General features: G+C 33.1%; 1 protein-coding gene across 1 annotated transcript; it reads right to left on the bottom strand.

Annotated features, from left to right (window-relative positions):
* Window positions 1–2: 2 nt before the first annotated feature.
* On the bottom strand, window positions 3–15,375 carry LOC131952930 (uncharacterized). Its single transcript, XM_059315866.1, has 11 exons — window positions 15,281–15,375; window positions 8,147–8,331; window positions 6,763–6,872; window positions 6,244–6,293; window positions 5,980–6,046; window positions 5,244–5,407; window positions 3,006–3,145; window positions 1,549–1,674; window positions 1,345–1,447; window positions 1,099–1,220; window positions 3–553 (listed from the first exon to the last, which is right to left on the bottom strand). Exons 1-11 carry the CDS (start codon window positions 15,291–15,293, stop codon window positions 317–319), a joined length of 1,317 nt encoding a protein of 438 aa, XP_059171849.1. The 5' UTR covers window positions 15,294–15,375; the 3' UTR covers window positions 3–316.
* Window positions 15,376–16,164: the final 789 nt, after the last annotated feature.

Here is a 16,164-nt window from a genome sequence, read left to right as displayed (position 1 = left end):
TATTGAATGTTTATTTTCGGCAGTTGACTTAGCAATCATTTTTTTCTCTTTAATTCAATTTCAAAATATTTGACAATAACTTTATTTTGTAACTTTATTGATAGTACCTTGACATTATCTTTTTATTAATATTGCCTGATTTAACCCCCTTACAGCTGTGGATGACGGCTTGTCAATTGTTTAGTATACACAACATGTATAAATTAAATTGCTTGTTTTTATTGATGGTAATTTTTATTTTATTTTTATTTTTTTTAAAAATATGTAAGAAGGGGTTAAGGGTTAACCTTTTTTATGTCTCTTGTGATGAGCAGGTCTAATCCACGAATATAAAAGCTTTATCGCTGGCGTCCTCTTCAGAGGGACTCATGGTCAGGTTGACCACATCAGAAGTGGACTCGTCCTTTGACAATGGACTGGTCTTGATGTCCACTTTCTGGTCAGTCCAGCTGAGACAGACACAGGTGCCCCGGGTGATGATCTGGGGGTGGGAGGTCGAGTGCTCCACTCCATCTTTGTCCAGCCACTTTTCCTCCACCACCTCCACACATGCCTTATAAGAGAAGGAGATGGGGGAGGGGGGGAGTGTAAAAGGGCAGATAGAAGATAGTAACTTTTTTTTTTTAAAGTACGGATGTTTTTGTTTTTATGTAGTAAAATGTGCACAAATGTATCTTTGTGTTGGAATGTGTGTAATTTGATAGTGAATTTTATTTTTTATTGACACAGTACATTTAGTTTGAAGATTACAGCAGCAAATGTGTGGGTCTTTTTTTTAATGAAGGTTTTATGCTGTGTTAGATGTTACGATATTATAATAATAAAGAAGTAAAATGAATGTTACAGAAATAAAGTTTCTAGTTAGAACTAGACGGTTTCAGTAACGTCGGAATTTGGAGGGATACTGTGGTCAGCACTGAGACCCTCTGACTTTTCCTTTAGGTGAGTCAGGTAGAAATCAAAGCTTCGTGAATACGAGACATGCGGGTTGGTAGTCGTTTGCTTTACTTTCCGACCATCTCATCCCACTGATGTTCATTATGTAGGCCTAATACAGAGCATTAATGGGGAAAAAAAACAGCAAGGGAGGAAACTCACTTTTTCTTCCGGTGAAAGAACTCCTCCATCATGAACAAGCTGAAAAGCCTCATGTAAATTCTCAATGTTTATGGTCATAGAGAAATTATGACACCTAAACTTAAAGTCAACTCGTACAAATCCTGTTAAAAAATGCAATATACGTAAACAATTTAGTAAGCTAGATCTGGTTTTGAATAGAGAAACGTTATTAGAGCTATCTAATCATAACTATTTGATTGTTACAGCTAAAAAGTTGAGTTTCACCTTTGGGGTTGGACAAAGTGGTTCGGATCTCAAAGTCATAAACAGAGCGCTCTCGTCTCACTAACAGCTGAGCATGGGTTCGAGACGATGGCTCCACTTCAACCTGCGAAAAATTAGCGCAGTAAATAATTTCTTTCATATTCATCCCTATTTTTAATAGCGTAAAGTTACAGCTTAAGGTTTCTCAAAGATTTGAAAACATACATGTGCCTTTGTTTTCCAGGTGTCTTTGTTCTTGAAAACCAGGCCTCTGTCCTTAAATAGGTTCAGGATGTTGTTGTTGTTTATTTTAAAATGAGCGGTTTCAGAGAGGCTTAATATCACTCGCACCTGGTTGTTTAATATATATATATACATAAATATATATATATATATATATATTTACATGTATATATATGTATACATATACATATATATACATATATATACATATATATATATATATATATATTTATATACATATATATATATATATATATATATATATATATATATATATATATATATATATATATATATATATATACATATATATATATATATATATATATATATATATATATATATATATATATATATATATATATATATATATATATTATATATATATACATATATATATATATATATATAAATATATATATATATATATATATATATATATATATATATATATATATGTATATATATGTATATATATACATATATATACATGTATATATATATATATGTATATATATATATATATATATATATATATATATATATATATATATATATATATATATATATATATATATATATATATATATATATGTCAGGACAAATGATCTCAAGACAAATGATCTCAAGGACAAATGATCTCAAGGACAAATGATCTCAAGGACAAATAATCTCACGGACGAAAGATACCAAGACAAAACATAGCAGGACAAATGATCTCAGACAAAATATCTCAGACAAAATATCTCAGACAAAATATCTCATACAAAAAACGCTTTAAAATTTGTTTTTTAGCCAGCCTACATTATTTTTGCGATCGATTTTTAACATGATTTTTTTAATAAAGAAAAGTAAAAAAAAAACAATATCTTCTTTTAATTATTACGTAAAAACGGCCTACTTAAGATTCAAATAGCTATAAATTGGAACTTATGCAAAATTAATAATATACATACAAAACACAATGTGACAAAACAAAATCAAGAAACTACCATTACACTTTACACATATCAAGCATCTGGATCTCACACAATCAGGACCTGCATGCCAGATTTTAAGCAACGTTTTTCACGATCTACAAACATTTTTAAAGCTCATTTATTTCAGGCCATATTTTTTTTGTATAGGCATCTGCATATCTATTTTTTTCAGTTCCGCCTCTGGTCTTTAATGGTCAATCTAAAATATTCTACTCTCTACGAAAGATCTTAGTTCTTGATTTCTGTCCACTTCATATAATATTTCCAGAGAGCGGTACAAAACAAAATGTCGTGCAAGATTCCTCGAGGTTTTATCAGCCGAATATCGGATGTTCACTGCAAATGGTTTTATTTGGTTTATAATACGCAAACGCACTTGCATCACAAACACATATACACGCAAACACATACACATACGCAGAGTCGCAGGCGCACCCGCATTCGTGCGCCGACCACTACCTGTTGGTCCACCGTGTAATACTGGTCAAGGTCGACATGAACCCAGGACATCGTGTCACGTGATCCTTTAAACGTGTGACTTTGTTTATAGTTGGCTTGGTTGTCATAGTAACACGACAACAGTGACACCCATTGTGTGCCTGGGATAAACAAACATGTGCATTAGTCTTGTAAGTGAAAAGCGTATTCGCAATTAAAATTTTATACTGAGTAATTTGTTACATTTTTTTCCGCTTACCTATGTAGCTATTATTTATTTTAATTCTTTTCTCTATTTTTATAATGGCGCCACATATATTTTAGCCACTCATTCAGCGGTATCTACTTGTATAGCTTGGAAACAGGTTAATTGGCGAAGTAAAATCAGCTTAAAAAACTGTTTTATCAGCAGAAGCGTCAATAGAAAACATTGCCCATCTTGGAAAAATATTTGAAAAACTTTTCCAAATGAAAATAAAAACAGTATCAGCGACACGTGCATTCCGCAAGATAGACAATTAAGTTTCTAACCCACCTATAAATCCTCCCCACACGAAATGTTTGCCGTATAAATTTGTCATATTGCACTTAACATTTTAAAATTAAGATTACTAATATAGTATGCGAAGACTAAAGAATTTTTTTCGTTACACAGCGTAGATGGGCTTGCCAAACATGAGACAATCCTACCATGTCAGGTGGACGAAACAAGATCAAAGGGAATGAAATAACAATAAAGACACACCTTCGTATCAAGGTGGCCGCCCGCTTTGACGGCAGAGACATGCCTTAAGGGAAAGACAACCGCCCTTTATGGGCAATACAACTAGCATCTAAAGTCAATACTTAGTAATCATGTGACAAATGCTTATTTAAACTACAGCAGTCATCGCGGAGCTAAGTTTGTCGTATTTGCATGCGAACAAATCAGCATTAGTGGTGATTTCGTTACCTTGCAGAAAGGTTTTAGGGCATTAATTTCTTTGATTTTATGTATATAAAAGCCAAAAGTGGAGTATCAGGCAAAGAGATTTGGAAATGTGAAGTTAAAACATGTCGAGCAAGAGTTCACACAATAGATGATCACATAGTATTTGAGAGGTGTGATCATAACGATGTACCTACCAGCAAAGAAACGTAAGCGTTATGTCTGTGTTGACGATGCAATAAAAACAATAGTTGTACGTTACGAACCTGAAGACCCATTCACAATTTTGAAAAATATTTCGCATGTTTTGAACATTAGTGTTGTATAAATAACTTTTTTGTTTTATACATTATCATTTATCAAACCTTTCAGGCTAAAGGAGAAAGTTTTTATTTTTTTTATTTTTACTTTTTCAAATCAAATGCTATTATAAATATTAAGTTTAATACATCTTTTGATGCCTTGTTAAGTTAAACAAATTCATTTTATTCACAATTATTATGCGTAGAAAAGTGAACAAAACCCTATTGACAGTCAATAAAAAAATGTTCAGATCAACTAAAATCATCCAATACTCTATTAAAATTTTGCTGTGAGATATTTTGTTTGAGAATTTTTGTCTGAGATCAATTTTCCATGTTATCATTTGTCCTGATATATTTTATCCTGGTATCTTTTGTCCGTGAGATCATTAGTCATTAAGATTTTTTGTCTGAGATAATTTGTCCTGAGATCATTAGTCCGTGAGATATTTTGTCTGAGATATTTTGTCTGAGATCATTTGTCCTGAGATCATTTGTCATGGAACCATATATATATATATATATATATATATATATATATATATATATATATATATATATATATATATATATATATATATATATATATATATATATGTGTGTGTGTGTGTGTATAATACAATATGGCAACAATCTTTATATCACATTTTAATAAGTTTTTACCTCAAATAAAAATATAAAGGAAATTTAAAAAAACCAACAGTATTTTGAAATCTCTAAAAGAAAATTATCGGCCCAGTGTTAGCCAGTGATCGACTTTTATTAATGAAACCAACCAGCTGTGGCCAACATTTTGTCGGCTAGCGATCGCTAGTGTTTAATCTAGCAATCTCAACTTTTATTATTGAATTTCGTAATCTTTTAATTACATATTAGTGAATGATCTAAAGCCTAATTAGATTACAAATCAGATATTCTTGCATTTTCATCAGAGACGAATGTATCTGAATAATTAAAATTGAATTACTCGATTGGACACAACCCCACAAACAAACAAACAGACATAGTGAGCTAAATAAAAAAAGTCACCTGTTTTCTTTTCTCCCATGAAGGTTTTGATAGAAGTATCGTCCTTCACCTTGGGACAAAACTTGGTGACTTTGTGCTCGAAGTTGAGTGCCTTCCAGTCCACCTCACAGGTGAAAAGGTTTTGCTGCATGACTAAGTAATCCCTCAAATTGTTCGGGGATTGGCTAAATGAAATTCATTTTTTAATACGGCAATAAATGACATGTGTGACCCCCCCCTCCCGAACAAAATGAAATTTATATGGAAAATATATACCTTTAACAATGTCCCCCCCTCCGGGAAATGTTGACCGCTCCCCCCCCCCCCCGACCGAAAACATCAAGTGCCCCCCCCCCCCCGAGAAAAAAGTCTGGAAGAAACACTGATACTAAATTATGGAGAACAACTTGACAAGACCCAAAGGGCAATAAAATACAATTAGCGTAAATGGGGATGAATTGGACACACCACGCGTAAACAAACAAGCACTTAATCAGACGGGAACGAGACTGGAATCCTCAAGGAAAGAGGAAAGTAGGGATGCCAAAATAAGTTTGGAAAAGTTCAGCTGTCAGCAAAACAGCCGGAATGTCGAGGTCCCAGCCTAGAAGAATCTTCAAGAACCGAGTTTAAAAAAATTTGGAAGAAACACTGTCCCCAAGAATGATGATAATAATGATGATGTTTTCTATATTAGTTTTGAAAAAAAAAATCGGAATTGAACAATAGAAAGAAAGGCTATTTCTAAAGTACTTACCTGATTAACTTTTGCCATGCGAATCGATAAACTATCGCATCCAAGTCAAGCGTAGCCATATCCTTCTCTGTTAAGGAAACGTGTAAACATGTTAAACACGAAAGAGTTGATAAAGTTCCTTTTTTATTATATTGTGCTGAATGGAGTATGGTGTGATATAGAGTAATGTTACAAAACACTTTATTAATTTAATATATATGATGTAGCATGCTTTTTGTTGTTGTAAAATCTAAATCGTTTATTTTTTACAGTTATTTACCTTACCCAGAAATATAGTTCTTGTTTCCTTTTCCCATTTTATTTCGGGGAGGTGTCTAAAATCAAATCATTACAACTGTTTAGGTCATGAATGAAAATAAACAGGACAATAGAAAACACATACAAAAATCTATTTCCTGGCTTCAACAAGCAGAACGGTTACCTGACCGTGAAATTGTGTCCATTGTATTGATAAATCCAAAGATCACTCCGTATATCAATTCTCTGACCCATTTATTGACAAATTAACAGGAAAATCCACATAACAAATTTCATTTTGCTGTTCAGTCCACTGACAAGTAAACTGACTATCCACTGACAAGTAAACTGACCGTACAATGACAAGTAAACTGACCATCCACTGACAAGTAAACTGACCATCCACTGACAAGTAAACTTATCGAACCACTGACAAAACGTCTCACCAACATACAAATCAACAGACTTACCAAACGATGACAAGTTCATTCTTTGACAACTGACCATCTCACTAACCATTACATGAGCAAACGTCTTTTTTTTTACCTGAGTGCCCAACTAGTGAACTTCTCAAAGAGCACCACATGTGTGGCCATATTAAAAAACACACATGTCGGCACAACCAACAAAGACACTCCTTCAAAGCTCTTCAATACCTGCAACGATTAAAACCTTTTTACTTATTAATTCAAATTTTTGCTTTTGCATACTACTACATTCATTTTTCTCACGTTTTCTTTAATTTGCTTTCGTCTCTGTTTTTCCAATTAAATCTTGCGATCGAAATTTCTGGCACTTCCCAGTTAGCTAGCGCGCTGAAATTTTCAGGGAAGCTTTGTTTTGGATGACAATAGAATATTCAATTGTTATTATTACTAAATTGATCAATGGAAACATTTTATTGAGCATTTTAGAGCGCTATATAATTGTAGTAAAAACGTGGGGAAAAAGGGACATAACCCAGTAACTGTAATTTGATGAAAACAAGGTTCGGTACTCTCCCTCTTTTTGCTTACTGAGTAGTGTTCACGCGGTGTTTGTGTACAAACAACCGTAACAACTGGTGGCCAGTATGGGGGAGACGATATGGTCGAGTGGTTGGGCACACGATTGCTATCCCACTCGACAAGGAACACATAGATTTGTGTTCTAGTCAGTAACGTATTCACACAACGTGTTTTTTACGAGTTGTCTTTTTACGAGTTGTCTTCGTTTACCCAAAAAAAAAGTGAAAAGATAAAATCGATAGCAAGATTTTAATGCAAACAAACAGACAAAGACTAAAAAGTAGAAAATAATAATCATTAAAAAAGTTAAAAAAAACCCACGTTTTCTGATTGAACTAAAAAGTAGAAAATAAATGCTATACATCACAATAATGCAAGCGATCACTCTACTATAAGCGATCAAAAACGTGAGGCGCCGAAGTAAAAGTTATATTACTATTGATTAGATAATACTATTGACTTTTATTAGAGGTCGGAGAGGGCGTAGGGTGTAGATTGTGGGAAGGGTTAGGGTGGGTGTAGTACTGTGAAAAAAACCTACCCCCTTCCAGGGACACACAACACAACCTATTTGGTTCAATTTTTAGTTCAATCAGAAAACGTGGGTTTTTTTAAACTTTTTTAATGATTATTATTAATAAGTAAGCCAAACATTCAACTTGATCCTAATTTCAGCAGTATTTCAAAGATAAATCACCCAATATTTTGTCCCACTTTTTAAAATTGAGGCACTATGATTCTTTTAACATCATTTAATTTTTTTTAAAAGTATAATGAACTTGTTCATATAGGAGCATCTATTTTTCCAACAACCCTAAGTTAAGAAAAGTGCTCCATGTTTTTGTATACTATAAACAACCTTAACTATTTTTTTTAGTAAAAACAAATTTAATTTGAAAAAGGAAGAATCAAATTTTACTCACCTCACAGGTTGGCAAATATGAAAAAAACAGAATCGACTCGAGAACAGAGAGGCCAATTATCAAGAAGAAAAGCATGTAAATTCCGACAGCGATGTAGAGTGGCTGGAAAGCAACGGCCATCAATTCCATTGTGAATCTCTGCATCCATGATATGTGTTGGCAGGGTGGTGTAGCCACATGGTTTTCTATGCCGGTAATGTAAGGAGAGTCGGGTGTTAATGTAGGTGAGGCGTAAAGGACAATAAGAAGTCAGGCGGGGGTGTAAGTGTAAGTGCTGTGGACGGAAGTGTTTGTGTGAGGGGGAAAGGTGTGCAGATGTTGGGAAGGCAAGGGTGATGTTGTGGTATGATATGTGCCTACTCCCTCCCATGGTGGGCTATATGGTGAAACCAACACCATTCAATTCAATTTTTAAATCTTCTTAGATATTACTATTATTCTGAAAAAAAGAACACACAAGTAGCGATCTTTGATCTGCCGTATGAGCTAATAATCATGAGTATCGTTTACATATTTAACTCCCACCCAACGATTGATTGGTTTATGTCCCATTATTGTCATGTGACTTTGAGGTCATAAAAATGGTGATAAACATGTTTTTTTTCAAGCACAATAGCATTTTATATCAAAATAAATGATGAATTAATCATAATCTGCAAAAAATATTATTAATTTTAAACTTATTATATATTTTCGAGTACGAAAATTAATGCTATCGCGTGATCGGCGAGACGCCGCCATCTTGCCGACTTTGCATTCATCCTCGGTCAGACCTCATGGAAAATGGAATTAGATTCTAATTATCTGCGTGAAAATGATTTAGATTCAAGTAACGAAGAAGTGTAAGACCTTACTGATGTCATAGACACTGGAGATAATGAAAATACAGTTTTGAACACTATTTTGAACTCTTTCTCTACACATCGTAAGTAACTCAGTTTTTATCGTTTTTTTTCCTACTAATTTTTTGGCGATTTTTATAAATTTTTCTTTTTAATGATATTAATTAGATATAAATGTGTAGTTAAAAGAACACTTCAATCATTTTACTATGTAACTAGCCTAGTTTCAGTTCATAGTATATGACAATTATTAAATAATAGTAGTATTGGTAGCAGTACTGTATACCGTCTAGAATGTAAACACAAATCAGCTGATCTTACATGACTGTAATAAAAACTCAGTTTTCTTTTGTTACAAACAGTACTAACTTGTACTAACTTATTATAAATCACCTAACATTTATGATGAAATTATTATATGTGAAAATATTAAATAGAATCCATATTTTAAATATTTACCATTTTTTCTTTTCAACAGAACTGAGAATTTATAAAGGAAAAAAGGAGTGAATGGGTATCCCTTATCAATTGAGACTGTTACCTCCTGAGAAAGAACCAGGAATTCAGCTGGCTGAGATGAGGACAGGAATCAGAACAATGAAGTATATGTTTACTCAAACCTATTGTGTTTGTAAACTCTACAGTGGATATTGTGACATACATTATGTCAATTTACCAATGGATATGTAAAGCGACGCAGATCACCTATCTGTCTCGGGATGGTTTAATTCGACACCTGATTAAATCTTACGGGTTTTATGGACTTCTGGGGATTATCAACACTCATTTTGACAGATTCTGAAGCAAGAATTTACTCTGTGCTCTACAATGGACTGCAGCTCAAGTTTTGATATCACGCTATTGCTTCAAAGGTGTCATGCTTTTTTAAAGATGTACTATCAAGATACTGAACATACAGAGGACATATTATACAAATAATGCTCCCAACTTACATCAAAATTAAGTGCAGTAAATTGTTGTAGCTTTATATATTTCCATAGATAAGACAAAGGTTAGAAAGAATATTTTTCTTGACAATACATTATCATGCTTATGATTGTGGATAAGCCAACAGTAGGGTATGCAATTATGAGCTTTGGCTGATCATTGAGAGGTTACACATATGGTTTTGTTTTTTTATATTTTATTATTCTGGTCAGTGGGCCAGATGGGTTAGCTTATGTGGTGGATGAAAGTGATCAGTTAATAAAACTGTAATGTCCTTCGGTAAACAATTAAGTACTAGTAGTGTACTAGAACTAAATTTTTTCACCTTTGAGATATAACTTAAGTTAATTTCTGTATTTTACTTCAAAATTATTGAGAAAAGAATCCAGATATCTTAGGAAAAAAAATTCCAACATGGTATTGCCAATTACACTCTTTAAAAGTTAGTTGGAAAGTTAGGTAATATTTCACTTAACCATACTGTTTCTTTGGCTTTTAAGCCACCATTATTTTCCAACCATTCTATGAACCATACTATATCAGATTAGAATGAGGTTTTTAAATTGTTATTGTATTGATAAAATAATATTAAAAGAATATAAGTTAAGTGTAGATAAGTGTATATGATACTTACAAAAAGAAGGAAATTGTTTGTTTAGTTATCATGTGTGTTCGCATTATTTATTAATTGAAGATCATTAAAAGCATCTGTTTTAATGTAATAAGAAGCACTGTAGATATTACAATTTGATTATTTCATTACATTGACTTATGTGTGTGTTTGATTACATGTTAACCTATGTTTGCCACTTTTAGAGTAAAAATGTTTGCGGAGAGGTCCAAATCATGTAAAGATCATCATAAGATCAATTAATTTGTGAAAAATCCATTTCTTGGCACAGTGCATTCAAAATTGTCACATTTATACATATATGGATGTAAGTCAATAAAATATACATATTAACTCAATAGCTCTTATCAATTATTTTTTTGCTTCTTAGGAACTGTTGATTTTAAAGTTTTTAATTATTTTTTAAAAATTAAACCATCAGATTTTAGGCTACAAAAATAAAACCAATTGTTAACACCTAAAAACTCTTCAGTAATATTAAAGACAAATCAAATACCTACACAATGATATATAACACATGTGTGTGCTGATGTTCAATCTATACTTATGGTCAAAAGTTACAAGCATACTGCCGAACACTGAAAATATCACTAAAACCCTCAGTCTGTTAAGAGTTAAAGCCAAGGGGGTAGCTAATGAGGGGTGGATAGCTGAACAGGATTTAAGCAAATATATTTTTTTGATATTATTTAAAATCCAATATTAACTCACTATTATATTTAAACATCTAATGATTATAAAGCCTATTAAAAATAAACAAGCTTTTAAATGCACTAAAAAAGAACACGGATTAGCATAGATGTTGGTCGCTCGTGAAATCTAAGAAAAAAGAATTTTTTTTCTTCTTTTAAAAATAATGGATATTGAAAAAGCATCTCATTATTACAGGTTTTGTGTTGTTTTATTTCCACGGCGAGCTATGTTAAGCTAACACAATCGTTTGGTAGATATTTTCTTAACATCCGTTTCAGTTCAGATACTCTGTTGGTTGACTTCTGGCAGACGTTCATAGGCTGACGTCATGTTGTCATGACAGTGCCCCCCGTTTGTCAGTGGGTTCCTTATCGGTCTAGGTTGACCTTGGCAGTTATCTTAACGGCCCAGGGGAAGCCATCACCACACTGCGCCCTCCAACAATTGGTAAGTTTTCCTGTAGGTTTGGGGGTCTGGTGTACGGAATGGGGGGGGGGGGGGAGGGGGAGGAGCCTATCCACGACTTAAAATTTTAAAGTCTTTTCTTTTAAAATTTTTTTTTTTAAATTCAAGTTTCATTAACATGAAGATAACCTTTCATAAGGTCATTCGAAGGGTGCACCGGTATGGTTACATAAGATCATTCGGAGGCTGCACCAGTATAGTTACATAAGGTTATTCGGAGGCTGCACTGGTATGGTTACATAAGGTCATTCGGAGGTCGCACTGGTATGGTTAAGAGATAATAAGCTGTACCTTAATCACACAAAAAAGTACGTTACGACGAACCGAAAGTAAATAATGACTAAGCCGAAATACTTATGAAATACACAAATGTCACAAAGCACAATAGCTTTAGTTACACTAGTTCTAAAGAACAAATTAAAGTTGCTTTCTTTAAAATTATGCACATTAAAACTCATTTAAAAAAAAATAATTGGCAATTATTTAACCATGGTCATTATTATTTGTGTGCTAAGTACCCAATCCTCCTGTAAATATTTTGTTCTGTAACCTGTGAAAACGTTTGTTTTTAAACTCATTATAGGTGGTGAGATACAATTAAAACAAAAACAAAATAAACCGGGAGTGATCTCCCCTAAACTTTCTCGAATATTCTTATATAAAATAACAGGGGATGGGAACTCGGGCTATAGACATGATTTTTAATCCATTTTAAATACTTAAAGTTTTAAAAATAGAATAAAATCTCGTAGACAAATTAATTGCACACCAAGTGAACGCGAATAAAAAAGTGCATAATAGTGCGCAATATTATTAGTACTTTAAAAATTTACATTAGTTTTTTGAGAAATCGGAAGTAGCGTAAATAAGTACTTCCGGTCAACGAAAAATTCTCACAATTTGACAGAAGGTAGAGAATTAGATCTTTTACTTACATATCAAATTTCATCTATCTATCTGAAATAGTACTCAAGTTATAGGCTTTTGAAAAATTCAAAGTAGAAAAAGTACCACTTCCGGTTATCCGAAATCGCTCAAAAGTTGATACGGATCTACGATTTTGATAAAATACTTGTATATGAAATTTCATCAACCTAGCTGTAACGGTACTCAAGTTATCGTGTTTACACACGGACACACACACACACACACACACACACACACACACAGACACACAGACATACGGACAAGATTGCAAAATTATGTTTTTCCGTATCAGTGAGATGTAAAACGTCGAGATTTGCAAAAATCTCGATTTTTTTTTTTTGCACGATTACAAGACTTTCTCTATACTTCGTATATACGAGAAAGTAAAAAGACTACCAAATTACTCATTTTTACATCAAATGTAAAAGACATGATCACGTTGAAAACAACTAAAACGATGGAAGCTATACCGCATTAATTTTCAAATTACCTGTTACACTTTTTAATAAACCGGGAGTGATCTCCCCAAAACTTTCTCGAATATTCTTATATAAAATAACAGGGGATGGGAACTCGGGCTATAGACATGATTTTTAATCCATTTTAAATACTTAAAGTTTTAAAAATAGAATAAAATCTCGTAGACAAATTAATTGCTCACCAAGTGAACGCGAAATAAAAAAGCGCATAATAGTGCGCAATATTATTATTACTTTTAAAATTTACATTAGTTTTTTGAGAAATCGGAAGTAGCGTAAAGTACTACTTCCAGTCAACGGAAATGACTCAAAATTTAATAGAAGGTAGAGAATTAGATCTTTTACTTACGTATGCAATTTCTTTTATCTATCTGAAATAGTACTCAAGTTATAGGCTTTTGAAAAATTCAAAGTAGGAAAAGTACCACTTCCGGTTATCGGAAATCGCTCAAAAGTTGATACGGATCTACGATTTTGATTAAATACTTATATATGAAATTTCATCAACCTAGCTGTAACGGTACTCAAGTTATCGTGTTTACACACGGACACACACACACACAGACACACACACAGACACACAGACATACGGACAAGATTGCAAAATTATGTTTTTCCGTATCAGTGAGATGTAAAACGTCGAGATTTGCAAAAATCTCGATTTTTTTTTTTTGCACGATTACAAGACTTTCTCTATACTTCGTATATACGAGAAAGTAAAAATGTACATAAATTTTTCATGTCAACACTAGAACATGAAATCTGTTTTGTATTCAGTACGACAGTAGCAGTATTCAGTACAACAGTAGCAGTATTCAGTACAACAGTAGCAGTATTCAGTACAACAGTAGCAGTATTCAGTACAACAGTAGCAGTATTCAGTACAACAGTAGCAGTATTCAGTACAACAGTAGCAGTATTCAGTACAACAGTAGCAGTATTCAGTACAACCGTAGCAGTATTCAGTACAACCGTAGCAGTATTCAGTACAACAGTAGCAGTATTCAGTACAACAGTAGCAGTATTCAGTACAACCGTAGCAGTATTCAGTACAACCGTAGCAGTATTCAGTACAACAGTAGCAGTATTCAGTACAACCGTAGCAGTATTCAGTACAACCGTAGCAGTATTCAGTACAACAGTAGCAGTATTCAGTACAACCGTAGCAGTATTCAGTACAACCGTAGCAGTATTCAGTACAACAGTAGCAGTATTCAGTACAACAGTAGCAGTATTCAGTACAACAGTAGCAGTATTCAGTACAACAGTAGCAGTATTCAGTACAACAGTAGCAGTATTCAGTACAGCAGTAGCAGTATTCAGTACAACAGTAGCAGTATTCAGTACAACAGTAGCAGTATTCAGTACAACAGTAGCAGTATTCAGTACAACAGTAGCAGTATTCAGTACAACAGTAGCACTATTCAGTACAACAGTAGCACTATTCAGTACAACAGTAGCAGTATTCACAATACAACAGTAGCAGTATTCAGTACAACAGTAGCAGTATTCAGTAGAACAGTAGCAGTATTCAGTACAACAGTAGCAGTATTCAGCGTTTGAAGGGTCCCATTTTTACCACAGAATAATTGTTTGTGTGACTGTTGTCTAGTGATCCCTGACCGGCCAAGGTACCATAATTTATTCATAATCATAATGATCATTATTATAGCAGCGATAAGTGCAAACTGAATATTGATAAGAAAGATGAAGGTGAGTCCAATGACTACGTGTCAATGCACCGTATGCACGGCAAATAGATCTAGCCTATCAATGGAAGTTATAGGAATTCAAATAATAAAATTGTTTTGAATTAGACTAAAAAGACCTAACAATAAGTCAATAGGGATATAAATAATTAATAAATTCATTACATTAAAATGCGTATTACGCATAATTAAAACAGAAAAAATATAACAGATCATAATCATCTGTAAAACAATAATTACAAAAACTACACAATAGAGTAGATCTAGATCTAGATCTAGAATTAACTTGTCTAAATCTAGTTAATATTTTTACACTAACAACCGTACTACTGTACTGTTATATATTTAATCACAAATCTCCTCTTGGAGATTTATCTGTGCCGATTGCATTGAGCACATACATTTTTGAAAAAAATAAAAATAAAAACAAAGATTCTTACCTTTGTCTTTCATGTTTGTAAATTACGTAAAAAGGTTTTTAAAGATGTTCTTATTGTGGTGAGAAAAGAGTCTCTAAGAGACGACAGCAAGGACGTGCTGTTACGTGCGCACTGTATTGCACTGTATTGCAATGTGTTGATGGGAATTCCCTAACCAAAATATCATGGCAAATGATCTCCGACAAAATATCGCAAATTATCGTAGACAAAATATCTCACGAATAAACAATCGTATGGCAAAATGCATCCGGATAATCGATCTCACAGACAAATTAAAAATGATCACAGACAAAATACCTCACGGATAAATGATCTCATGATTAAATACATTAGGACAATTTATATCACTGACGAATAATCTCAGAAAAAATATCCCAGACAAAATATGTTACGGACGAATGAACTCAGTAAAAAAATTAGGGACAAATGATCTCAGGACTATTGTCAAAACACGTGCGATATGTCTCCAAAAAGTGAAAGAGTCATCAGCTAAGTAATCTCATTTGATTTATTTTCGTCTAACTTATGAGATATATTTGGCTCATGCCCAGCAAGCCCATATAAGCTGTTTATGGAAAATGTATTTTAACCTTCGCATATTATACTAATTACATTTTAAAATGATAAAATTAATATAACACACCTATTCATAGTTTCTTAAAATTACCCTTAATTAAATAGATATTTTACAGTAAGATATTTTGTTTGGGATATTTGTCTAAACCAAATTGCGGTCAGCCATATGTCTTGTAGCCTTTGCCCATTCGTGCCAGGCATTTATTAGAGCTGGGTGAACTCATGGACGTGCACCATTAAACCCATTACTTCCGGCTGGGTGAAATATTTTTTGTTCATGCTTTAATTAAGCTAACACGCCAGTCTCA

The sequence above is a fragment of the Physella acuta genome, unplaced genomic scaffold (genome assembly GCF_028476545.2).
Source record: "Physella acuta isolate Inbredline_101_S28 unplaced genomic scaffold, ASM2847654v3 ptg000896l, whole genome shotgun sequence".
Taxonomy (NCBI): Eukaryota; Metazoa; Mollusca; class Gastropoda; family Physidae; genus Physella; species Physella acuta.
This window is presented reverse-complemented; position numbering and strand designations above follow the sequence as displayed.